This window comes from Neopsephotus bourkii, unplaced genomic scaffold (genome assembly GCF_033783945.1).
Source record: "Neopsephotus bourkii isolate Nb327-2 ecotype Australia unplaced genomic scaffold, CSIRO-AGI_Nbou_v1 NB_379, whole genome shotgun sequence".
In the NCBI taxonomy this organism is placed as follows: Eukaryota; Metazoa; Chordata; class Aves; order Psittaciformes; family Psittacidae; genus Neopsephotus; species Neopsephotus bourkii.
In genome coordinates this window covers 607,399-634,669 of record NW_026900884.1, presented here as the reverse complement: position 1 = coordinate 634,669, position 27,271 = coordinate 607,399, and the positions used below count along the sequence as shown (strand labels likewise).

Below are 27,271 nucleotides of genomic sequence, written 5' to 3'. Positions count from 1 at the left end.
TGGAAGGACACTTTTAATACATTGTTGTGGCATCTAACAGCATCACATCTGATGTGCTGTTGACAACAGTAAAGCCTTACAAAACCCCTGTTAAAGAACAGCATCTGTGAATGCTTACAAGTTGTATTCACTGAATTGCAGGAAGTGTACTAGATTTGATATATTTGTTACTGCTTGGAATATTCATGAGTTTTACTGATCCCACAAAAAATCATCCATTGAGATGGACTGAAAAGTCAGTGGATTTGGGGATTCTGTACAAAAATGCTATTTGAAAACTTCAGAATTTCTTAAAAAGAAGCCTACACTTTACAACTGAATAATGCTCTCTTTTGAAAGGGCCTGTGGGATAGCAGTATTAAATTAGTTCACTAAATTGTGCTCAAGTTTACAAAAGCCCAGTGGAAAAGCTGCAAGGGTATTTTTTCCCTGTTAGTTTTATATAACCACACTAGAACACACACTAACACTCTCAAATGACACTCAAAAATGTTTCAGTAGGTGCACTGAAAAGCTTGAAAAGTAGCTGAAGCAGCACAGAATAAGCCACTACTGGCACATACCAATACATCTATACCTAAAATGGTTTGGATTACATTATACAAAAACCTATGGGCTCTGACCGCACAACTGCAGCTGTAGTAACAGCTGCAAGCGGCAGTTTTCTTCTTTATTTAACAACATTGTTTCAACTATTCCTGCCTGTGCCATGGTACTCTGGGCAAAGGTTTAACCACATTGATGGTACAGTAATTCAAAGATGTTAACCATTTCCACAGGTGGCATTCATGGGATATTCCAGTAATGCAACTGCTTGTTTCCACTCTGCTTTTGCTTTTCAAAACACTTTTTTGTTGCTGTTTAATATAAATTAGTGAAGGTTAAATGCAGTCAGAAATAAGTCTCAGAAGGGGGTAGGTGAAACTTGCTATTTTAACAGGATTTCTTTTGTTTACTTTGGGGGTTTGGTTTCCCCATAAGAAATGTTAACACAGAACTTGTTTCCACTTTTTGAGCTAGCTATATGCCAGCACAAGAGGCTGAGAGATTTCCAAGTTTTAGAGGAAGTCATTGGAAAATATGAGAGGCATTTTGTCATGGTTTAACCCCAACCAGACAACTTGTTCACCCACTCCCCCCCTCTTCTTGCCCTCCCCCTACTCCTGGGGGAACGGAGAGGAGAATCAGAAAGAATGCAACTGCCATGGGTTGAGATAAGAACAGTTTAGTGACTAAGGTATAACACAAATCACTGCTGCTACCACCAATAATAGTAATGATAAAGGAAATAACAAGGGAAGAGAATACAATACCCCATCACCAGGCGGCCGATAACTTGCCCCCCCAGCCCAACCAAGCACCGACCGATACCTCCTCCAACCCTGCAGTCCACCTGCCCTTCTGGGTAACTCCCGGTTACCTCCTGGGCATGACGTGCTGTGGTATGGAATACCTCTTTGGTCAATTTGGGTCAGGTGTCCTGTCTCTGCTTCCTCCCGGCTTCCCTCCTCCCTGGTAGAGCATGAGGCCCACAAAGTCCTTGGCTAAACCAAAACATCATTTTTATCAGCTTTGTTCCCAGCCCGAAAGTCAAAACACAGCACTGCACCAACTACCAAGAAGGAGAAAAATGACTGCTACTGCTAAACCCAGGACACATTTACTTCAAGCTTGATCTTAATTTCATCCAACACCAGACTAGAAACTGGGCTGCCATATTTGTATATCAGCCACTCAAAGAAAGCTGAAATGCTTCAAATAGCAGCACCCATGAACATCAGCAGATAGGAAAGGCACCAGGCTAGATACAACTCCAGCACTCTGCTTCTAAGCATAACTGATTCACCTCTCCAGAAGACCAAGTAGTTTCGTGGTATTTTTCCGTTTGACAAAAAACGTCAAACTCAAATCTAGTTTCAAGCTAGATGTCCTTTTGCTACATTTCTTTCTTTCAAAGATTACACACATGAATCTTCCCTTTCTACAACTCCACTGTGCCCCACTTAAGAACAGGCTAAAAATATTTTGCTGCTTCATGCATCCAAACAAAAACTGAAGTTGCTTTCCTGTCCATTCCAGATGCACATCCTTGCGTTTCCAACCTTAACTTTCAGCCACAAAGAAGCCTGCCAGAAGAATCACCTCCACTGATTCAGAGCTCTTTTGTTGGAAGCAATCAGCTTTTACTTCCCATTTTTCTCCTAGAACTCCCATTTGAGTCCAGCATTCTTAACGCTTTGAAACAGCATACAGAAGCCTATATCTGCCCTTAGTCTTCAAGCCTGAAAACAAGATCTAGATCCTGACTTACTGTCTCCACTCCCTCTATCAACATGTAAGCTGTAGAACTTAAACCTATGCATTAAGCAACAACTGCAAAGTGGCATCCCCAGCTTGGAAGACCACAGGACTAAAGAAAGTCATTTGGTAGCACAGCTATTCTAACCTGGTTGAGAAGAAGCAGCATAAATTATGCTAGAACTACAAAGGAAAAATAAAATAGTATTTTAGAAATGTGTGAAATGCAGCTGAGTTGCAAGATGACAAACTTAAATGCAGACCTGATGCATATAGATGACTCTGCATTGTTAAAGTACTTTTGGGACTAGAAAGTACTTTTTAGCCTAGAAAGCCATTCTAACTGTTTAGCCAGTGAGTCTAGCACTGCAGTTGCAATCAGATTTTTAAAAGGCATAGCAACCTCAAAGATAATTACCCAAAAAATTGTGGGCATCCCTGGAAAGCAATCCTTGCAAAACTTGAAGTTTGGCACCACAAAAATTGTTTTGGTTTTGTTTTTCAAATAAAATATTCAGAAGTCATGGTTATCTTAGAAATAAATGAATACTGTGTTTAAATCTTGATGCTGAAAGCTAGACTACCGTTTTCTAATTTATTTCCCTTACAAGGTAATGTTGACCTTGTTCAAAATGTTTACTTACTGATCTACAAATAAAATAGTTCCAATAAGTGACCAGTAAGTTAGATTACCAAAAATTACTTTTTAAAAAACCCACCTTACTGTTAAAACATTTTCTTCTTACTTAATTTAAACACATAACCTGGTTTACTGTCATTTTCAATGAACAATCATTTCTTCTCATTGTATCCACCTTTCAAGACCTGTGGTAACAGGAAAGCACCCAGTAAAGATCTGAAAGCCGCAAAAACCAACAAAGGAAGTGAGGTCTGATTATATTTTCCTTTTTATTAAACATCTAGTTCCCATTATTAGACACCGCATAGAAGACGACTGTCTCATGTTAACTGCAGGCAAGCAAGACAAACAGGAAGGAATCAGTATCACATCAAAGCATCCTTACTCTATTGCATATAACTTTTCTTCCCAGAATCACAAAGGCTTAGAAGGGAATCCAGCATGGAATTAATGTGACAAATGAGCACTGAGTTAGACAAAAAGCAGCATAGGTTTTTGCTCGGTTTTGTTTTGTTTTTTTTTTTTAATAATTAAAAAGATGCAGTTTAAAAACCCCCGTACCTGCATTTCTCTGCAATAATTAAACTGCATTAAAAATCCATTGATTTCAATAAAACCTCAGGAATATGAAGTAAAACTCATTTAAAACTGTGTATGTGTTACAATACGACTGATTTTGCATCTCCAAAAAGATCAGAATTCTGCTTATGCACACAGCCTGGTCTGGCATCACCCCTATGCTTATTTTTAAATAAGCTTCCTAGGCATATAAAACAGGTCTATGTTTGAAATTTGTTGAAATTTGCATTACCTGAAAGACAAATTGATATAGAAACTACTTAGGTATCTTTATCTAAAAAGCTGTATCAGTGAAGAGTTAGAAGATGTACATCCCATGAATTATTATAGATGCATTTTTACTGGTATAGCACTAAAATTAATCATTTTTACTTAAACCCATACTTTCAGAACAGTCTGCACCAATTCTGAAGGCCCCTGCAAACCTGTGATTCCGTATTCCTTCATGACTATTAGTGATCACATAACAGGAATTATTACATTCACACTGGCTTTTTTTCATGTCATGTTTTTGTCATGTGCAAAACACAAAAGCCGCTTAAGAACACAAAAGAATTTTTCATCATACTCAAGTCTTGTCCGTTCTGCTAAGGTCCTGTGTGGAACAAGTTGGAAATTACAGCAGAAAACACATTGCCTGATTATACACAATTAGCTCCTCTGCTTTAAACAAGACTTCTCAATAATTTACATACAGAAACAAATGTAACTCAACTCTAAGCATAAATAATGAATCATTAAAAGGAAATAAAACCTTTTTGGTTAGCCACTTACAAAGCTTGCAGAACGACAAAAAGTATGATTCTATTTCTACATTTTAAACTGTTTATATACAGTACACAATTTGTAGGAATTGACAAAAAATTATCTCAAAAGCAATGCATTCAGAGTGCAGACAGTAATTATTTTAGACCAATGGATAGGGTATTACTGCTTCCCCGTTATTTTAGATTTGAATTATATGACATTCCCTAGGAGCTATTTGCTGATTTTCACGTGTCTTCTCACATTATTAGTTATAGCTAGAAAAGTTACATGAACATAAAAAAGTTAAGAGTAAATACCCCCTACTTTACAGATATGCTTTCAACTCATCCTTTACTTCCACATTTAAACCTTAATTTGCTAGTTAATATGCAAATGTATTTAGGTTTAGTTTAAAATTCTTAACATGGAGATTTAGAACAAAACACTAATAAAATACATTTATAATTTATTAAACATTCTATATTTTTAGTTTCAATAACTTAGAATAACATCAGCCTGTTTTGATTCAATGCACTTATAATGCTGCTCCAAGCATAAGTTTCCAAGCTCTGCCCTATACTGGAGGAGAGGTGACCAGACAGATTTTACAGTTCACCTCTTCTATCACCTTGCTACAAGAAGCTAAACACAAGCTTATCCTTACATTTTGTTACCCTCATACATAGACCTGTTATGGGACATTTGCAATTTTAGCATGTTTTAGCAGTACAAAGATCTACTCTTCCTTTCTACAGCAAAAAGAATATCCCAAACCACCCTCTCCAGACGGACTTTGATGTTTGCATGCATAATACTCTACAGTCTTAAGTGCTATACAAGCAAGTCTGGGGTTTCCCGTCCTCCCTCTAAAAATAAGGAAAAGAAATAAATCATAATCAGAAGAATATGCTTCTTCAGCAAAACCAAGCTTGCAGTATTTTTTTTTTCCTTTTTAATGGCATTTCCACTGATATTATTCATAAACCCTCAGCTACAACTGGGTATACCTGAAAGCTTATGAGCTGTAAAGGAGTAGATGCTAAGGACTGAAGGTAGAGAAGGAGGTTTCTGGTCTCTAAGAGAAGACACAAAGATTAAGAGAACTACTGTGGAATTGCACTGAAGAGACTAAATTAGATCAGCCCTACTGCTCAAGATCCTAGTTGATACCAGTTCCAAAGAGGCTTTAGAAAAGGTTTTAATACAGGTACACAAACACTTGAGAAGCTTTAAGAGTTAAAAGCATTTAGCACTATTAAAGAACATACTGTACAGAACAATTACTGGTAAACAGTCTTTTAACAGTCTACTCTTACACTCTTTAAGAGCTGTTGCACAGGTCAGCTTTACAAACAGGCTTAAACATTCAAAAGCATATGTAAGCAAGCACATACACAAGGTAACAGACACGGTTACACTTTGGAATGCCCAAATACAAAAAGATTAAAGGAAAATAAACAGTGTGGTCTCACCTTTACTTTTCAAAGTGAGTTAGCAAAATGACGCTCTATGCCAAAGTAGTCTATCATTTTCATATTTAATCAGGCAGATCAGCAGCTATTTTGACACTACATCGAACACTATGGTGAATCTATAATAACCAGATCTCACTTGCCCACAGAATCAAAACTAAATTCTAGATCATAGCTGCAAGAAGTGGAGAATTTCTACCAGTCGACTACAGATGTTCTGCTCTTTTGTGCATGGCCAGGGATATCTACTCCAACAAAGTCAGAGCTGATTAACCAGCAATACAAAACCAGTGAATTTTGTTTGAAAACAGTGAATGAAATCAGTGAATCAGTGTTCACTCTAATGAAAACAGTGCTCCTCCCCACACACACATAACAGCCAAGCTGTTTCAGCTCCACTAAGGGGAAGCCCATTTCTTTTTTTTGCACCATTAATGTTCTACACTCACTTCTGTTGCATCGAGTCAGAGACTTTCCACACCTTGAAAGTCAATTCAACTCACTAATCCCACAGAAAGCTATCCACATTTTTTCACTCCCTGGCTTAGTGAGCTACAGCAGCTCACAGAGGATCAAATAAATACCAGAAGCAGGGAAGACACATTCACTTAGTTTCCTGACAACAGCAAATCCTTCAATCCACTCACCAAGACACCTCACAAAAGTACAACCTAATGAAGCAAACTACTTAACATTGTTCTGGTAATGACTGACTCACTTTTAGTTAAGACAAAAGCCACCATCTTTATCAGAGCAGTCACTAAACCTATAGTCCACATGTTCCTATACTATACACATTTTCAAGACAAAGATGAGAAAGATTTCCAGCCTTTGACACAGCTTACAAGTCTGTGAACAGTAAGCTCAAAGATGGGGCAGAGTTTTATTTTGAAGACTGTCCCATGGGTTGGTGATGCTTACTACTCTGACCTGGCTAGCCGAACCTCAGTTAATGTTCTTCCTTTCTGGTCCTAAACAGAGTGTATGTTGACTACTCAATCATGTAACGTAGTACTACAAAATACTACTGCACTGATTGTGTAGCCACTCCATGTATCAGGTTTCTGCTGTGGTTAGCAATTCACGGTATATTTTATGCCACTGCTTCAGCAATAAATTTGCAGAAATATTACAAAATGCAAGAACCCAATTCTGATCTGTTAGACAAAAGATATTAATATGTATGAGCCCGATTACTTTTGGTTTGCCTGATGGTTTTGTAAAAAGCACATAAGAAATTTCTCCATCACACAGCTGCCTGCAGAATTTAAGGAACAGCAAGCAATCTGCAAAACACCTGAGGTTTACAGCAAAAAGTTAGAATCACGTTACCTGTTCAACATAGAATCACGTTACCTGTTGTTACCCTAACACTGCCAAGTTTGTCAGTAAACCACGGCCCTAAGCACCACATCTACAAGTCTTTTAAATACCTCCAGGGATGGTAACTCAACCGCTTCCCTGGGCAGCCTTTTCTAATGCTTGACAATCCTCTCAGTGAAGAATTTTTTCCTAATATCCAATCTAAACCTTCCCTGGCACAATATGAGGCTGTTTCCTCTCATCATACAACTTGCTACTTGGGAAAAGAGACAAACACCTCACTACAACCACCTTTCAGGTAATTGTAAAGAACGGTAAGGTCTCCCCTCAGCCTCCTTTTCTGCAAGCTAAACATCCTCTGTTCCTTCAGCCACCCAAAGGAAAGATATTTTGTGTTTTGGAATCTCCACTGCTTCCCAGTTCACAGCTATGAGCTGCTCAAATAGCTTTGGTAGTTCATGGTTCATTTGTTTTTTTTAAAGCTTTCTGGTATCCAGCTTACAAGCAGCTTCATTACTGTCCAGCAGCAAGGCAGACAAGATCCTACATTAAACAGATACATTAGGTAACTGAAGCAATAGATAGGGTTGAGCTTTGTGGAGTTCTCAGACCCCACAGGCTGGCCAGGGCTAAGCCTTCCCTGCTAGAGAAAGCAGAGGAGCTGGTGCCAACAACTGCTGTTCTTGAAGCACAAGATGTACAAAGTATGCCTTTCTCCCATAGCAACTTCCTCAGCACATCAAACCAGACCTCAGGGACAGAGGCAGCAGCAAGTCTGGGTTTCTGTGGCTCCAGCAGAGGCACAAGGGCTACAGATGTTTCATTGCTCTTGGTGTCTTTTCTCCTAGACAATCACTTAGCTTCCCTATTCTGGAAGTCTGAGATCAACAGAACTGTCCTAGGCAAGGGGAGCCATCAAGGCAACTTTTATTATACTACATGATCAAGAGAGACTCTGACTTACCCAACAGCACAGTAAATAAAGTTCCAAATATAACAATGGAAACTGAACCCTATTTCATCTTAACAAAGCAGTATCTTGGGGAGGGATGGAGAAAAACTGAAAAGAGCTTCCTTCTACAGGCTACAGGTATTATTTTCAGTCAGGAGGTAAGAAAACAGGAAAGGAATTTACAGGAACACCAGTCTGAGTGTCTGGCTGTCAGAAGTTCTGGAAGAATAAACTCATCCATGACCATCAAAACTAGTTTTCTTCTAACTGAAATCCTAAGTTCACCCACACAACATCCATTCACCTCTCACACTGCTACCCCAGTGCCAGGCCAGAAGCAGTATACTCTGCGGGTGTTCATACAGCTGACTGGTTTCTGCAGTACAGAGCCAAATTATCAGAGCCAAATTATCAGACCCTCCCATTGCTCAATGTTTATTCAAACACTTGTAAGATTTTTCTGCTTGAGTCTTCTCCATCTCAGAAAGGTTTGACTAAATCTGGCTAACAGTCTACGCAGTATAAGAGGCATCAGGCAGTAACTGCCTAAGCTTTACTTCCCTAGAAAGCAGTGATAAAAAGGCTGAGAAGCATAGCACAGTTTGAGGCTGAGAAACTCAAAGCAATGCCTACTGCCCAGTCCAACAAAGCTAGTCCCTTCCCAGCTGACAATAAACAAGACCAATAAGGGATAAAAGAGGACAGGCTTTATATCGTAAATATCTCAGCAGTTCCCAAAAACTGAAAGGAAGAATAATAATTTTTGCATCCATGTAAATGAAATGTAACCAAAACCCTTAAACTTTGTGGGTTTTTTTCTTAAGCAATCAAGACAAAATAGCCTAATGAATAACTGAACAGCCATGAGAGCAAAAGCATAAAACTACCATTTACTCAGAGGCCAGCTGTGGTTAAAGCTACCTCCTTTGGTTGGTGTTTTCCATGTAAAACATTCTCCTTTTAGTCACATCCCATTCAGAAGAGAGATTCCATTCACTTGGTCACACTATTCTCAATGTAGAGTCTGTAAGAAATTCCATGACAGAAAATAAGCAGAAGAGACCAAGGAATTAAAAACACCTTCTGCAAAATGAAGCAGAGGGGAAGTACTTTCAGGTTAAGTTTAATGCCTCTGTAACACAGTTCTGAGCAAAACAAGCTATGACTCCAACCATCTGTTGCACACTGGACAGCAATTTCGGCTCTCTGGCTTAAAAAAAGAAGAAAACACAAAGCCTCCCCCCCGAAAAAAAACCAACAACACAACAACAACAAAAAAAAAGCCACAACCAACCAAACAACAAAAAAAAAAAACCACACCAAAAAACAACACAGCATCAGCTTAAGGAGAATTTACTTCAGGAAAAATCCTATTAGGATTATAAGGCTCCCAGTGCAAATATCTTTACCAACAGAGAATGTTACACTGTCTACCAAGGAGAGAAGCAAAACTGCTATTTAGGGAAGTTTACATTGATGATTATGTGTATGCTCTAAGGTCTCAGAAGCAACATTTAGTCAGTCAGGTTTTCAGAAGGGAGTGTGGAGACAGGCTGCAGTCAGAAGTTAGAGCAGTACAGCAATCCAGCACCTATCCAGAGTTAAATCAGCATACGATTGTTCCACTACCACGTAACAAAGTCTGTTCAGTTTGCTACTCAACAGACATCCTAGCCAAAATGATAACATAAGCGGAAAACATCTCACATACTTACAGTGGGACACTCATTACCGATGTTTTTCAGAAACACCAAACTCTGAAAGCTACACATCACAAGGCCCAGAAGTAAAACTTTCTCAAACAGGCATTTTCAACTCACAGACCTTGGGGACTTGCTCATTTTTGTGATTGCTTGGAATCTGAGAGGCTGCTGCCATACACATTTAATTTGCTACAGTGAAATTTGCACTTGCAAGAGAAACTTCAAATGTGCAGGGGTATTTCCTTCACTTTTTTTAGGAACAGCAGGTTTAAGTTTTCTGTGTACACAGTTATTTTAAAAGTTGGGAGAAAAAAAATGCTGAGCATTTGTCAAGTTTGCTACAGTTTGTTTTACTTTGGAGATTACATTTACTCTATCATTATATTTGTTATTCATATGACTGAGAGTCAGAAACTGGCTAACACATCAACACAACCTCATAAATCATTCTTTGCAAACAGTGAACTAAGAGCCTACAGAGAAGCTTATTGTTTTGACAACATTAATACTTTTTCCTATTTATATCAGGTTAATTATGTCTAACAGAAAAAAAAAAAGAAAGAATACTGTTCAAGTTAGTCACCGATCTGGGTCCAGGTGCCCTTGCCCACTTTCTCCAGTGAGCTGTAATTCAATTATAAGTATCAGCTTGTTCACTTAAGTCACAAGATTGCTTAGAGAAAGCAAAAAAACCTACATCTAACAAAGACAGAAGAGTCAAGGGTACTGTGGGGGGAAGTTTTGTTGTACTCCCTTAATTATCTTCCCAATCAGTTTATTTCTTTGATCTGTAAGAAGCACTCTGTATTTTTTTCTTTAGTAAATCTGAACAAGGTAAAACCCCCAAATCAAAACCAAACACATAAATCTTTCAGGATTGCAGCAAGAACTGACCAAGTACAGGCACAGGTAATAAAGGAACATAAACCAAACATTGTGAACTGCCCCCATCAACATGTTCTTTGATCTTCACACAAACACAAGGTTTAGAAGATCTGTGATAACTAGGACAGCTCGTTCCCCTCCTGACTCATTACTGACCAAAACACCATGAAACAGAATTTTTCCCCCACACAGGCACAGTACATCCCCTTAAGTTTCACTGATTTATGAAACAGAAAAGCTCTGTATACAAAGGTAAACATTGATTCTGGTATTAAACATTCACAAGATGCAACTGTAGACTAGGTATATGCTTATATAGCACAAAAAGCTGCCAGTTCTATTTAGTAATAAAATGAAATACAAACCACAGATCTAGAGACACTACTACGTACACAAATAACAATACCAAGAGATTCACATCCCTCTGCAAACCTCCAGTCCAGTCAACGCTATCTGCAGGGGCTAGGTTAGTAGCTTTTGAAGAGCTACCTGCTTGCTGCATTTACAAACAGGGAGTTAAAAAAGATGTGGGCCTCAGCAATTTCTCAGTTCTTTGTTGCTACACATATCAGTCCCTTCAACTTTCCACCATCTCCCCGAGTGAAGATTCTTCAAAAGTTCTGGACAATAAACACAACCATTCTGGATGAGGAAGGAAGGAAGGATGAGACTAACACATGTTTTATAAGCATCTGTGTGCCAACTACCACACATGCTTACAACCCCTTATGCCTACTGCTCACAGAACATGAAGTCCTCTGAGAGGTGGCAGTTATGGATTAATCCTCGCGATCTTATCAGGAAGACTTGCTAGATCGCTTCTGGAAAACAAGTATTTGGGGAAGTGGTGCTTTAGTACAACAAAGTATCGCTGCTGTTGTCAATACCAACCTTACAGTACCTGAAGGTCAGCCTTCAAGAAAGCTGTGGCTTTTTACAAGGGCATGTAGTGACAGGACAAGGGGGAATAGCTTTAAACTGACAAAGGGTAGATTTAGATATTAGGAAAAAGTTCTTCCCTGTGAGGGTGGTGAGACACTGGCACAGGTTTCCCAGAGAAGCTGTGGATGCCCCATACCTGGAAGTGTCTAAGGCCAGGCTGGATAGGGCCTTAAACAGCCTGGTTTAATGGAAGGTGCCCCTGCCCATGGAGTAGGGGTTGAACTCTATGATCTTTAATGCCCCTTCCAACCCAAACCATTCTATGATACCTATATTTATCTAGTAAATACACAGTTTGGAAAGAAACAATGTCTACACAAGCTGAGAAGGTGCCTGTATGTACATGTAGAACTATGAAGTATAATTAATCTTTACAAGAGGTTCAGAATCACCATGGCTTAATCTCAGCCCTGGAATACTCACTGCTGCTTGTCCTTTTTGGTTTACTGTTCTGCTCTGTATGTGCTGCTTTGAGAGATAAAGCACACTGCAGGTAATCATCATGGTTTTATTTCAACTGTCCATGCAACATTCTTGCCCACTGAACCATTCTGTACCCAACAGCAATTTGCTGGGATTACCCAAAAGCAATCCAATAACCCAAGAACAGAACATTGTAAGCTGATATGCAAGACCACAAACCAGAAGAACAGTGCCTATGTATGACCGTATTATGAATCATACACAGAAGTACAAAGCAGTGACAGGTGACTTTCAAGAAGCCACATAATGCTCTGACCATAACAGTAGCACAGTGGAGACAAGTGACCATAGTCATGCAATTTTCCTTGCCACGGCACTCTGCTCCACATACCTCTGATTTACTTGAGGCATCCCAGTTCACATGTTGAGAGAAACAAAGAAGTAGAACAAAAAGATAGCAAACACGATTATTTTTGAGTTGGAAGTCGTTAGCATTGATTTGACAGGCTTGATAATTTGGCACAAATACAACTTAAGATCCCAGGGCCAAATATTACACCTAGTACTTACCTGAAAAAGAAAGCTTTAATCATTGATGTGAACTTTCCCATGACCTTAAAATAATTATTACTGACAATCTTGAGGGCACCGCTGTTCTTCCTGTGGCAGAGCTCAGGTAAGATGCTGTCGTTGACAGCTGCTCACATTTTCCACTACCTCACCCCATCACCTTCTCCTCCAGTTCAGTGAAATGCAGACAGACAACACAGTTCATTTCAATAACTGTATGGCAGGCCTGTCTGAGAACTGAAGAGCTGGGAGAGAGCAGCTGGAAGCAGTAGCCTCCTAACCCAGATCTGCCTGGTCAAACTGTTTGGTCACAGCAACTAGTTTCACAATGAAGGCAACAGGACTTCTCCCTTGCCTTCTCTCATTTGTTAAATAACAGCAAGAAGTGTCCACCATTTAAAAGAATTTCCATATAATTATAATCGTTAGGAAAATCAAAGGGAACTGCAGAAATTTAGACAGTTTGTAAACCAGACAAAGAGCATTACAAGTGCAAAACATCCTATATAAGAGGCTCCAGGCTGCTGAACTACCTGTGTTTAACATATCCAGCACCTTTTCTTATACACTGTGGGAGCAGGTACACATCTTGACAAAACACAAATGAGTTCTCTCTCAGCAAGTACTGCTGATAGAACACGGCCACCTGCTAATACTTAAACTTTAGGGAGAAACAGCATTTATGGCTCTGTGCCTACTCAAAAATACAAGCAGCCATCTGCTGAGAAGCTTCACAAGGAGGTATAGTTGCTGTAACATTCAATCACAGGGCAATTTTTACACAATTTAGTCCTCATTACTGATGGCCAAGGTATTTCTCTTCCTAAGAACTAGCGAAAAATTCACTTACAAACAGCAAATGGCAACTGTCAGTTCTGAATGAATCTGAGCAGCTTAAAAAAAAAAAAAAGTGAGAAGTCGAAGCTTTTAAAGTGTCAGAAATAGCTCAGAAAACAAGAACTAACTACTCCAAAAAAAAAAAAAAAAGAAAGTTTTATTACCACTTTTCTAAGCAATGGAGACTACAAACTAGTATTACTGTACCTAGGGACAAATCTATCAAGGAAGAGAAGTTTCATTTTGGTTTGGTTTTCTGGTTGGCTGTTTTCTGTTTGTTGGGTTTGGGGTTTTTTCTAAATAAGTAGAAGGGTTTTGTTAGAAGATCCTATTTCGGCTGTTCAGATTAAATCAGCTGTAACTAAGGCACTTTTATGAATGTATAGACAGAGCTGAAGGTAAAGCCTCTAAAGCCAGTATTGCTAACCAGGGCCAATGCACAAGAGGCACAGCCAGTTGGGTCAATCAGGGGCTATGAAACTGACTCTAGGCAAAGCCTTTTTTTCACTGAGTTGTCAGCACTGTAGCTTTTGCCAGGATAGAAGCAATAAGTTTTTTTTCCATGTATTACCCAGGCTTTCACTGAAAACAGCAAACATCAGTGTATACTGACAACTTATACTGCAGATCAAGTTCAGCATTTTCTATGAGGAAAATCCTCCAGAATTTCATAAGCTATTGCTCTGGGGCAAAAAGCAACAAGTACCAATGTCAAAGTGTTCAAGTAATGAGGCAAAGGGAAGAAGTACTGCAGTCCATGTAACACAACGGGGGAAAAAAAGGGTGAGAATGAAGAATACTAACAGGAAATACTGGGAATAGAGGGACATTTCTCAACTCATCCTTGAAACAAAGGTGAGGCATTAAACTTATCCTGCAACTGCCACTATCCTTATCCTCAGGCGGGAATCCATCTCTGCCTTTCCTGAGGGCTGGCAGAAGGAGCTTATTTCTCAATTTCAGATCCTGCTTTCAGATCAAACCTCTCCTCTCCTACATCAATTCTTCACTTAATAGACTTTACCTGTATTGGAGACTCAATGTTCTATCAGAGTGACTGTCACAGTAACTATAAGGTTTGAAAAATAAAACTGTTAGAAAATTGGAAATTAAACTCTCTTCTTCAAACAGAAGTAACAGTATTCTAGAAACTATTACATTCAAGATGTCTCTCCTGTGTAGTATGCTGAAGAGTGACTCCTGCTACAGAGTCTCCAAGCGCCCCATGGGGATGTCCTAAAGCTTTTGGTGTTGTACTAGAAACTTAACAGAAGCCGAGCTAATCTGGGCACAAAGCCTACTCCTTAAAGCTTTCCACAACACATAGTGGAATAAAAAAAAAATTTTATCTATAATATTAACAAGTAGCAAAAGTTTTATGAGCCTTTTCAACTTCCACGGCAATTCTCAGAATCGCCCCAAAGGACCTTCCAATACCAGCACTTGACCAGCAGTTTCATCAGCACCACTGCGTTCATTCTGGAAGTAAAATTCTCTGGTACAGGAAGCAAATTCCGGTTTAAAGTCCGTGTAGTCTGTAGCAGTGAAAGTACCTTTATCACGTCACCCTCACGCCCAACACAAAGCCTCTTCCTCTCTGTAACAGTATTTTCTTGGTGGTAAAAGCGCCCGTCGCAGTTGGAACCGCTGCCCGGCAGCCAAATCCTGCTGTCTTCCGGACAACCCCAACAGCCCGGCACACCCCAACCCGCGCCCTGAGGGGGAACCCCCGTCCCGGCTCCAGGATAAGCTGTCGGGCGCGCCGGTACCGGCCCCACCGCTTGCCCCTTTACCTGGTGAAGAACTCGGCAAAGCTGCTGCCGGCGCTGGCGATGCCAGCCCGCCGGGTCCTCTCCGCGGACTCCTGCGGCAGCGCCGATGTCGCGGGCGCCATCCCTCCGTGGGGCAGGTGGTCCGGGGCGCTCCTACGGCGGCTCACCTCGTAGGTGTTGCGGGAGTTCAGGTTCACGTCCGTGAAGCCGAGGGACAGGGCAGCGAGCTCCGCCGCTCCCCGGGAGGTCCGAACGCCAGGGGCGGCCTGCGCCCGCTTGCCGGCGTCGTCCGGCGGGGCGAGGGGCGGCGGGAAGTTGGTGACGGTCCCTCCTCGCTGCTCCGCCTCGCTCCGCAGCCGGCAGTTCCTCAGCGGCTCCTCCAAAGCGATTCCCCCGAGGCCACAGCCACCGCCCCCCGGGCTGGGTGAGCAGGGGAGGAAGCCCCCGTTTTGCAGTTTCGCTTCCTCCTCCCCCGGCCCCTGCTCATCCTGCTCCGGCTCGACCCGTCCTGCCCGAGGGGCCGGCGGCGGCTCCTCCGGCGGCGGCAACAGCAGGAAGCCGACGTCCCCGTTGGTCATCTTCCCGCGGGGGCCCACAGCGCAGGCGGCCCCGTTGGCGGGCTTCTCCGGGCAGCGCTTCCCACCCGCCACCAGGTACCGCTGCAGCAGCCGCTCCTGCCCCGGCCCGCCGCTCCTCCGACTCAAGCCCCGGCTTCCATCCCGCTCCCCGTCCTCCTCCTCCTCTTCCTCCTCCGCCGCCGCCGCCTCCTGCCGGCCCGCGGGAAGCACGGCTGCGCTGCCCGGAGCCCCGGCATCGTCCGGCCCCACCATTTGCCGCCGCGGAGCCCCGGGGATGCCAGCAGCGCAGCGGGGTGGGGGCGCGGCCCCCCCGGCGCGGCGGGGGCCCAGGGGGGCGGGGCGCGCCTTCCTCCGCAGCGGCGGCAGCGCTCACCGGCTCGGGCAGCGGCGGCCCCGGCTCACGCAAGCGCGCAGCGCCGGCCCTTCCCCCCGGAAAGGCACCATAGAGAGGCAGGGCGGGAAGGGCGCGCCCGCCCCCGGCGCGGCCACATCCGGAACCATAGAGATTCCAACTAGACCGGATCTTCCCCACCAGAGAGGTGCCGCGGAGGCCGCCCTCCGCCCCAACCGTAGTACATCTAAAGGCGCGCAGTCGCTACCGTATTGCACAGAATAGCCGGGACTTCCAGGAACCTCTGGCGGTCGTATGGTTCAACCCCCTGCCAAGGTAGGGTTGCCCAGAGCAGGTTATACAGGAGCGTGTCCAGGCGGGTTTTGAATGTCTCCAGAAGAGGAGACTCCACAACCCTTCTGGGTAGCCTGTTCCAGTGCTCTGCCACCCTCAACGTAAAGAAGTTCTTCCTCATGTTGAGGTGAAACTTCTTGTGTTTTAGTTTATGGCCATTGCTCCTCATCCTGTCACTGGGCATCACTGAAGGAGTCTGGCACCATTCTCCTGCCACTATCCTTCAAGATATTTACAAGCATTCATGAGATCCCCTCTTAGCCTTCTCTTCTAGGCTAAACAGGCCCAGCTCTTGCAATCTCTCCTCACAAGAAAGATGCTCCAGAGCCCTGATGATCCTTGTGGCCCTCTGCAGGACGCTTTCCTTGTCTCTTGCACTGAGGAGCCCAGAACTGGAATACAGTATTCCAGATGTAGCCTCACCAAGGTCGAGTAGAAGGGGGGAAATCACCTCCCTCGACCTGCTGGCCACACTCCTCCCAGGTTACTATTGTTGCTCTTGGCCGCAAGGGCACACTGCCAACTCATAGTCCACCATCCACCAATACTCCAAGGTCCTTCTCAGACGAATTGCTCTCTAGTAGGTCAGCCCCAACCTCTGCTGGTACTTGGGGTTCTTCCTCCCCAGGTGCAGTACCCTACACTTGCCCTTGCTGAACCTCATTAGGTTTCTCTGTGCCCAATTCTCCAGCCTCTCAAGGTCCCACTGAATGGCACACAGCCTTCAGGTTTATTCCGCCGCTGTGCCGCGCCACTCCGCCACGGCGACCGGCAGCCTGTGCCCTCCCGCAGAGCTGAGCTACCACCCACCCGGGCCGCCACTCCGACCTCGCCGCTTGCTGCTTGTGCTGGGACTGAACGCGTCGGCGGGGATCCCCCAGCCAGCTCAGCACCCCGCGGGCCGCGGCCGGCAGCTGGACACGGTCTCTGTACGGACGCGGCCGCCGGCCCGCCCCGAGCACCCACGGACCGCCGGGCACCTCAAGCGGGGTCCGCGGCCCAGGACGCCCGTGCTTAAACACCCTCAGTGCGCGCGGTAGTTTTGGTTTTGACACTTCAACCCCCTTTTTTCCCCTAAGGGAGTAACAGTAATAAAAAGACGTTTAACAGCAGCGAGGGTGCTGCGAGGGACGCTTGGTACCGTAGGTTAAGATGTGTTTGCGGCAGGTGAGGCAGGACGGAGAAGCGGCAGCATCGCATAGATGGAGCTGCGCGGAGGTAGGCGGCGACGCCGCGACCCAAGAGTAATCCCGGTTCTTAGATCGGGGCGGGTTTTGCGGAGGACTCACCGAGACCTGATCCCGGTTCCCCGATGAGGCGGAGCTAGCTGCTCGCTGGGGGCGGCGGGGATTGCGCTAGGTGTCTTTACTCACTCCTGGCCCACGCCAGGGTGTTGCCGGGGAGCGGAGCCGGGACGAGCCGTCTCGGGCAGGGCATGGGGAGGACGGGGAGAGCCGGGGACAGCTCAAGCGCGGCCAGGGTATTGGCACGGCACAGCCACCGCCTGCACGGCGGGCCGCATCAGTGCCCGAGAGGACAGGGTGAGCACGACAGTACTGGGACTGTCTGGGGCTCTGTTTTTTTGAGGAGATAGGACGTACATGAGCTTCTGAAGGGAACGAGGGTGAGGGGGAAGAGAAATAGGATGGGCATTGTGAAATCATGGGGTGAATCCTCTCCCGAGCAACGAGGGGATCACAAAATTCCTCAGGTTAACACTGCAGAGGTGGATGGAGGACATGTAGGAAGGCAGGTTGTTTCTCACAGCATCTCTCAGAGGTAAAAGCAAGTTATTACAGTCCCCTCTATTCAGTGAGAAAGCAGGCCAAATGTCTCAGTCAAGAAAAGGCAAAGAGGCTTTAAGTACTCAGAGAAGCAGTAACAACATAAGCCCCACACAAGGTTGCCACCCATCCTAGGCTAGCACCAAAGGTAGTGCCTCAGCCCTGTGTTACTCTTGAATTCCTACAGTAATACTCACAGCTGGTCACAAAGAAAGTGCCACTCTCTTGGGAATCCTTGGCCAGAGAAAGCCTCCATTTGATAACTCCACTTTCCAAGATCCTGCAATATAGTGGAAGTCCTTGCTTTTAAAAGCAGGCAGGTGGGGCATGCCCGGTGAGAGAGACCCCACCCATCACATGGAAATGGGGAAGAAAGGGTCATCCTTTCAATGTTTTTGTGGGATTGTTTTTTTGTACAAACTGGGAATATTCACCTAAATAAGAAGTTGATGCACTTCGTTGTGTTACAACTTTGCAACAAAAAGCCTTTGAGGCTTTGCTTTAGTAATGAAATAAACAAGCAAACAAAAAAGAAGTCTGTGATTTCTCCCCCTCACCCCCTTGTCATCTTGTAACCGTACTTCTGTGGTCAGACGTGCAACACTGGGTGTTGCACATGTAACAAGCAAGTCTGATCTCACCCCTTTGGGCTTTAGCTGGAAAATTCTTGGGATCTCAGAAGCTGGAGAAAAATCAAATCTGATTCTGTTTTGTTTTGTCTTGCCTATCTTGACAGCAAGCATGCGATCTCATCCAGCTACAGCTGTGCCAGATAAAGGGCCATTGGCCTCAGCTGCTTACAAAAATGCCCAGTAAAGGTTGCTAGGATTACCTGTCCTTTGGATATGCTAGGTGAGCTTCTTGTGAAAGCATTTTGTAGGCTAGTTTGGTCAAAAACAGCCATTAGCAAAGATGAACTAATTAAGCTTTTTGGTTAACTAAAGCTTTTTAATTAAGCTTTTTGCTGTGACTAATATGGTAGGTTTTCTGTTCTCCACTGTGATCCGGGTCATCTAGACACATGGGGTCTCATCTTTATGGCTGCTGAGTAAATAATACATTTTGAGTGCTACAGAGGCTGCCTTTACTCGTGAGGATTTTGGGTCTAAGGGAAGACTCGGAAATCCACAGTGTTTGTGCTCATTTTCAACAAAATATTCACTGTTTAACTGGGATGCTGTATGGCAATGTCACTCTTGAGTAGACTCCTATTAATGCAGAACCTGCAAAACAGTACCAGATGCTGAGTAAGCTAAGCAAAACGAAGACTGGCACTGAGATTATAACACACAGGATTGGCTTGTGGTGGACTTATTTTAGTCATTGCAGCTGGTAATTATGTCAGGGATTCTGAAGGATAGCAGGTTGTTTTGCAAAAAATAAAACCACTTGGTTCATGTTTGCATTTATTTCAATGTTTGCTTTTATTTTAACCACTAGAACTGCCGTGGTTTAACCCCAGTCAGCCACTAAGCACTGCACAGCCACTAAGCACTGTACAGCCACATGCTCATTCCCCAGTGTGGGGTGGGAGAATCAGGAGAATAAAACCAAGAAAACTTGTGGGTTGTGATAAAGACAGTTGAATGGGGTAAAGTAAAAGCCACATGCACAAGTAAAGCACAACAAGGAATTCATTCACTACTTTCCATCATCAGGCACATGTTCAGCCATCTCTGGAAGAGCAGGCTCCATCATGAGAAAAGGTTACTTGGGAAGACAAAATGCCATCACTCCAAACATCCCCCTAATTCCCCCACATTTCTATGCTGAGCAGACATCATATGGTCTAGAGTATCCCTTGTGTTTCCTCTCAACTTCTTGCACACCTCCAGCCTACTCGGAGGGGGGGGGAGGGGGGGGGCATGAGAGGCAGAAAAGACCTTGCCTTTGTGTAAGCACTGCTCAGCAATGACAAAAACACCCTGAATTATCAACACGGTTTTCAGCACAAATCCAGGACCCAGAATCCATGTAGCAGGTTCTATGAAGTAAAATAACTATCCCAGCCAAAAACAGTAGAAGGACTTGCTAGTCAGGCAGATTAATCTTACAGAGATATATACACACACTTATATTTTAACAAAACAATAAAAAACCCCAAACATCACCTCCCACCCCAGATTTCTAAAGAATATTTTGGATTTAAAATCACTCCTGCAGGATGGAGCTTAGAACTGAATGAAGGTTTTTAAACTCTCTATTGTATTTTCCAGAAATGCTCAATCCTGAGGAATATCTTAATGAACTAAAGAATTAAAGATGTGATTTGCAGGGACATGTATTATACAGTTTGCACGTAGCTCATAATGAAACAGCTTTGAGCCAAGTATCTGAAAGTCAAAGCAATAATTCACAGAAAAGTGCATGCTCCCCCAGGCAACTAGTTTCATGTTAGAAGGTCATTCTGATTTGGATGAGCAAGGATGGCAGGTAATTTGGATTCTGTAGGCTGTCAGCAATCCACAGGGAAGAAATGGGGACTAAACAGCGATAAGTGGTTATAAAATCCAGGAATTTTAAGAGCAGGACTGCTGAAAGGACTAAGAGTGAAGGAACGCATTTTGAGCCTTGCAAGAATGCAGTCCTAAGTTACAATTATTACAACAGTTTTGTGAAATCTGGTTCAGAAAATCAAAATCCCACATCATTTCACCAGTCCATTTTAGGTAGGGCAAGGTCCCTCAAACAATTGAAACATCACAAGTGAAAGAGAGTTAAACTGTAGTTGGAGGTTAGGAATGACTGGCCGGAGTGGAAACCTCTTATCTTCACTTTGATATGGAAGAAATTACCACACGGGATTCTACCCTAAGCACACCACACAGTAACTGTGCTGTTGCCTGACGTTTTAAAAAATGACATTATTCGTACTGTAGTTCTGATCTGGTAGCAAGATCCTTAGTCTCCAGTGTTTTAGACATTCATATGAGAAGCAGCATAATTGATTAGTGAAAAGAAAATAGCTGCTTAGTTGAATATTGTGAATAATTTATTAGGCCGTGATTTTGTATTGTCCTCAAATTGATTAGAGCAATTTGCATGTAATAAGATCCTTTGTGCTCCTGGCTCTCTAAGGTGACCCTTACAAAGGAGGCACCTTTATCAAATAAGAATCTGTAAAGAAAGAGTGAGTCTTGTTACATAAATATGAAGATGAGTTCTTTTTCTAAAACTTTCCTGCAGTAACAAAGCCTGTAGCTCAATTTATAAAATGCCTCAGCTATGAAGAAGATACTCCAGGCATTTTGGATGTCAGAAAGAAGAGAGCAGTATCTTTTCTACCTTAGAAGGCTGTCAGCATTGAGTGCCATGCCAGTTTTGGGGTGGTAACAAGAGAATATATACAAAACAGAAGATAAGTGAGAGGAATCTGGCTAGTTTGTTCGCACTGTTAGTCACTGAAAGAGAACAGAAGCAATCTTCACTGACATTATTTTGTATTAGATGTAGAGCTTACAACTTTCAACTAAAAAAGTCCTTGCTGAGGCAGCGTACAAATAAAAAACACATGTAGACTTTGTTCCAAAGAGTTTACAATTAAAATATCATGTAAGGAACAAATCAGGCCTTTCAGTACTCTTTACTTACGGTTTGCGTGAACTGCAACCCTGACTCTTGTTCCAGAGATTTGTCACATGCTGCAGTGACTCAGACTTGATGCCTGAGAGAAGCAGCCTTCTTGGTAAATGCATCAGCAGCACAGAACTAGACCTGTCTGCATCCTGGACTATTTTTGACAGCTGACCTTTCAATACCATTCCTCATTAGGAATTGCCCCTGTCTATAACTGCATCCTTTCAAAGGTCTGAACACTCAGGAAATATCACACATCTCTTATATAATTAGCACAATTCTAGGTCATTAGTTTCAGCTCTGGTTTCCAGTTTGATCTGTGTTGGCCCATCCAGTTACGGATTTTGGTGATTCAGACCATTTTTTACTCCCAAGTTTAAATTGTAAGGAATATGCTGCAATCACATGAGCCAGGCAGTTGTTTTCATGGAGTCTGTGAACACAGGCAAAGGATCTACTCAGGCGTTTATGACAAGGTATACTGTGAACAGTGCTAAAAACACAAGCTTGCAACCTCTGCATACTTTGGTGTGTGGCATTTGCAGAACTGAAGTCACACAGTGCTACTGTCAGTATGGAGAAAATCATAAGGTATTCATTCAGGAGCAAGAGCCTGTTGCTGAAATGCAGAATATAGTGATCTGATTTCCCCACCAAACTGACATCTCCATGAGAGCTCAAGTCTAGTGTGACATTTTGAAAACCTCAGAGGTTTAACACCTTGAGCAAAGGTATTTAGTAGTTAAGCTCAAAAGCTCTGTCAGGACTGGTCTCTACCACAAAACCAAAAACAAGGCTGTGGCCACGATTCTCTTGACCGTTTTAGCACAGTGAATTTACATTGCAAAGCCTGCAGACTAACATTACCAAAACATTCTCACTTTGCAATAACACTGTGTGTTTACCTAGACTGCTCTTCAAATGCTGATAGAGGTCTCTTCAAGAGAATGCCTTTGTCATAAACTATGAACCATCTTTTCTCTTTGGGGACATATATCTAACATTTTTTGGACTAGCCTTAACATTAATATATTACAATGCAAATGCCAGCCAACTGTGATATTGAACATAACCTGAGAAAACTGATATAAGAAAGTAAACAGTTAAGTCTTTTTCCTATCACTAGCACTTTGCCATCCAGAAGATGACGCAGCTTTGCATTTTGAATGCCTGCACACAAAACCTCATAAGCCAGTAAATTTTAACATCAAAATGGCTACTGAAAGTGCTAAGCCTGAAATTGTTAAAAATTGTTTTCCTTATATAACAGGTCTGGTGGTGAGAAGCAAAGAGAATGTCCCTAAATTGATCCCAAAATCATGACAACTGTTTTGCCCAGGGCTAGCTATCACAGTAGATGAAGTAGCCTAAGCTCCAGTTAGTCTTCCTCTTTCCTGTATTTATGTTTCTTCAAGGAAAACAGTAACAAATGATTTGAGGAGACAGATGACCTACTCCTGTGTCATGAAAACTTCCTACAGAGTGGTGAGATATACTTAAGAAACAGCTACTGTGCAGGGGCTTCAGGGAACCTAAGTAGATGAGTAAGTCCAAGGTTCAGACACATCCTCCCTATTTCTAAGCACTTTTACAGGTCCCCTCTATAGGCAATGAGGAGAGAGCTTTTCTAAGGGGCAAGTTAGCTCACTTGAAATCAATTTCAGAAGCCCATCTGCACTGTCTACAGGAGAGAGTATAGGCAACACGCAAGCCAGGGGCATTCTCCTAGGAAAGAGTGAGAGGGGAGGTTTTGGGACTAGGTGCTATGAATGCAAAGCATCTGCAGGGATTCAAGGGAAAACTGGGCAGTGCTTGACTGAGAGATCCAGCAGGGTACAGTCAGTCACAGCATAGCACTGCTCAGGTATGTTTCAGGGGCTTTCATCCATCATTTCAAAGTTTAGACCACTGACATGGAGCTGCCTGTGCTCCCAGGGAGACTCAGACATTTTCCTAGCAGTGGCCAAAGAGCCCCAGCCTCTGGTTTAGAGGCAGGATACTGAGCTAAATGGATCCTTAGTCTGATGGGAATTACTTTTCTTGTGTTCTTATGTAAGTTCTTATCTCCAGTTCCCAAACTGCAGCTCATAAATCAGGCATACTCTGTAGTTCTGGAAAATTTGAACAAGGAAACTGTTGATTTACAATTTGCTCCTGGTGAAATACGTGCTGAGAAATGCTACTCCTCTCTTAAAACACCAAAACAAACCCACAAAAACAGCCTGTACAAAAAAATAGCCAATGCCTATCACTGGGTTTTTCTTCTCAAAAAGAACAACATACTAAGGACTCAGATATTAGCTTACCTCTTGTACCAACCAATGCTAATAACTGAAATGCACATTTAATTGTTACACACAGAACCAGTAATGTATTTAGTGGTTTATCACTGCTTTTTCATTACTTCTGTAATTAAAACATGGAATGGCTTCCTCAAATCAATATACAGGAATAACTGTACCCTAGGGCTCCCAATACCTCAGATGTTCTTGTATTTGTAGTATAGTTGTGCTCTTTGGCAGTTCACTTGCTTCTTTGGAAATGATGCTTTGGCAAGAACATCTTTACACCCCACTAATAGCAGTTTGCACTTTTAACACAAAGCCTTCTAGGCAGGATCTCATCACAGAATATAACTAACAATTAATTAAGATGTTCAGAGACATGAAGTTTGGCAGACTCCTGCACACTGCAAGTTTCTCCTTATCACACTCCTAGTCATGCTGCAGTCCTATAATTAAATTACACTGCTTGTGGGTCAAACACGCTCTATATCTGTATTAAGATAATTCAACCTGTGTTTCTTTCCTTAGATATATGCTTATTCTTGCTGTGGTTCAAACAGTGCCAAAGCCTCCCTGAGCACTGCAGTGGGGTAAGCTATATTTGCCATTGCTCTGCTAAAGACTAGCAGAGGTTATTTGCTTTACAGGTTATTGACAATCACTGAAAGACTCTCCTTCCATGTAACCTCCAATGATGACCACTACCAGACTGGTCTATGTAGATGACATCCCTATGTAGAGATTTCTGTTATCAGCTGGATATCACCATCAAGATACTCAAAAGCTAAGGACTCCTAACATATCCCAGTATATGTCAGTAACCTCAGGAACAGAGATTTGCCTAGGAACCACCCTTACCTGAAACCAGGTTAAGGTATAAGCAAACAGAAGTCTTCATTAACACATCCAAACCAGAAATTTAATTACACTGATTCTTAACAGAAGAGAGAGCAAGAGAGAGGGGAAAAAAATCTGTTTCTGCGATGATCCAGAAAGCTTTTCTTTTCCTCTTTCTAGGAAAGCTAATCAATTAGTTACCTGATCACAGGCTGTGTCCATCTGCCTGACAGAAACCTCAGGCTGGGTTCACAGAGACTGCAAGTTTTCTCTTTCATTTTGTTCAAACCCACCCTTTGTGATCCACTGAAGGAACAGGTGCAAGCTAGCAGAGAGCAGACACAGATGAAGCAGAATAAAAGGAGCAGATGAGGGAAAACAGGCAACACAGGATCTCACATTCCTTGGCTTGAGATCCTCATTCACTCGAGCAGTAACCCTGTGTTGTTAGTGGAGTCATATTTCTGGGATAAAATGAAAGGCAAGAGACTGTAATGAAGCAGAGATCTGGCCTTTGCTCCTTTCCCTGAGAATATTTTGGCTGGTTATTCTCCACCTAACACTTTTGGGTTTGTTTGGGTTTGCTTTGGTTTGTTTAGGACCAACAACAATTCTTCCTTATTTCATCCACTAATAAGGCCCATTTTAAATCATTTTTTATTCTGCCTCAACCCTTTCCTGTTTTCAGGCAGGATATCAACATGGTCCTCAGCCTACAGCAGAAAATGTTTTGGTGGGAGATCATTCACCTTCATGGACTCTACTTTGCACTTTTTCCTACCAACATTTATGGTCACATGAAATGAGAATGTTTACTTTTCTAAAGTCAATATGTAGGTGATAAAGATTTGTTAGTCTTCCCCCATGGTGATTACAGAAAATTCCTGTCTCAGACTTGTGCTCTGTTTGCTCACTGTGTTGCTAATACCGATAAAATCACTTCTGTGGCTGATAAAGTAAAAGCAGGGGAAAAAAAATTGCTAGTTTTTGGGTTGTTTTTTTTTGCCAAGTTATATTGTATTTGTATTGTTAAATTAAAAACAGGAATAAAAAAAGTGTTGTAAAGCAAGTTGAGGGCTATGAGAACAGGGCTCTGTCTTTGCATCCTCCAAACACATTCTTTTTGATTCATAAGTTCATAGCAAATATTTAGGAATAATCTAATTGATCTGCCCTGAACCTACATGTATTATATACAGCATGACTACAAAATTAGTTGCCCAGACTAAGCATCAAGTCCTGGGTGCTCTGGAATTCTGTCCACTAAATTTAGTAGCTAGAGAATTCCATTAAGAAGAGCAGATGGAACTTGAAAGAGGCTTTCCTCCTGAGTTCAGTGAGAACTGAAGATGAAATATTTTAATTTAGTTTTATGATAACCAGCATAGAAGCTTTCAAACCTTCCACAGAAATTTGAAGAAATTGTCACAGGGTGTGGAAGAGCAAATGAGTGAACAATTTTTCAGTGGCAGCGTTGGTGTGAACAGACCCTACTCTGTTCCAGCTCCTGGCCATGCATTCGCCTTTTTAATCCTGCCTGCTGTTACACCATCTCAGTTGGTTTTTGCCATGTTACTTTACAGTCCTAGCAGTTCTGCTGGCTTCACAGCACATGAAGCTGGATGATGTATATACATACATAAACAGCTGGAAGCAAGACTTGCCTGCCTCAGTCTACAAAGTGCTGCTTGTGAATGTCCTAAATGGTAGTAAATAAGAGTTTATACTTAAAAGAACAGGATTCCTTATCTTGGCCAAACAGAATAACAGGGAACAATTGGAAAGGGTAAGGTTCAATTTACTGCTCTGTGTTTAAACTGCATTAAACTGGCAGAGAATCCCTTAGGAAATGCTGCAGGCAGGCACAGGCAGTACGACAGGCTAATCACAGGCAGTGCAGAAGGGGAGAAACTTCTTAAGTCTATCATTTATTAAGGCCATTGTTGAATATATTTACTAAGAAATGTTTATCTATAAAAACAAAAATGTAACACTTGGCACCATGGATGGATAGAAATGGGGGTGAGGAAAGAGGCATATATTTACTATGCAGAAATAATCACTTTCTACTTATGCAGTGTTGCATCCTACACACATCCTGAGCTATTTTCCAGACAGCATTGAAAGCTGGTTTTGCTGAGTGATTCTATAGTGAGCAACACCAGAGTTTTTATGCTCTGTTCATCACTGTGGTGTCCGAATCCAGCACTGCATTAAGTAATGGCTGTAGGTACAGCCATTATATAGTAGCTATGTCTGAACTGTGGGACAGTGGAACACTTCTCATTTCTCAGTTCTAGGAGTATATCTTCTTTTATCCTGACTCAACATTAATAGCTAATCATGCATCATGCTGCTCCCTGCAACAGTTTCCATAGATGAA

General features: G+C 42.7%; 1 protein-coding gene across 2 annotated transcripts in view; it reads right to left on the bottom strand.

The window, feature by feature from the left end:
* The window catches only part of TBC1D12 (TBC1 domain family member 12), a 47,049-nt gene extending 31,061 nt beyond the window's left edge, over positions 1–15,988 (bottom strand). For both annotated transcript variants that reach the window (XM_061348961.1, XM_061348962.1), the window contains exon 1: positions 15,165–15,988. In XM_061348961.1, the coding sequence (XP_061204945.1) occupies positions 15,165–15,973 (809 nt within the window). In that variant the 5' untranslated portion in view covers positions 15,974–15,988. The remainder of the gene's footprint in view (positions 1–15,164) is intronic.
* Positions 15,989–27,271: the final 11,283 nt, after the last annotated feature.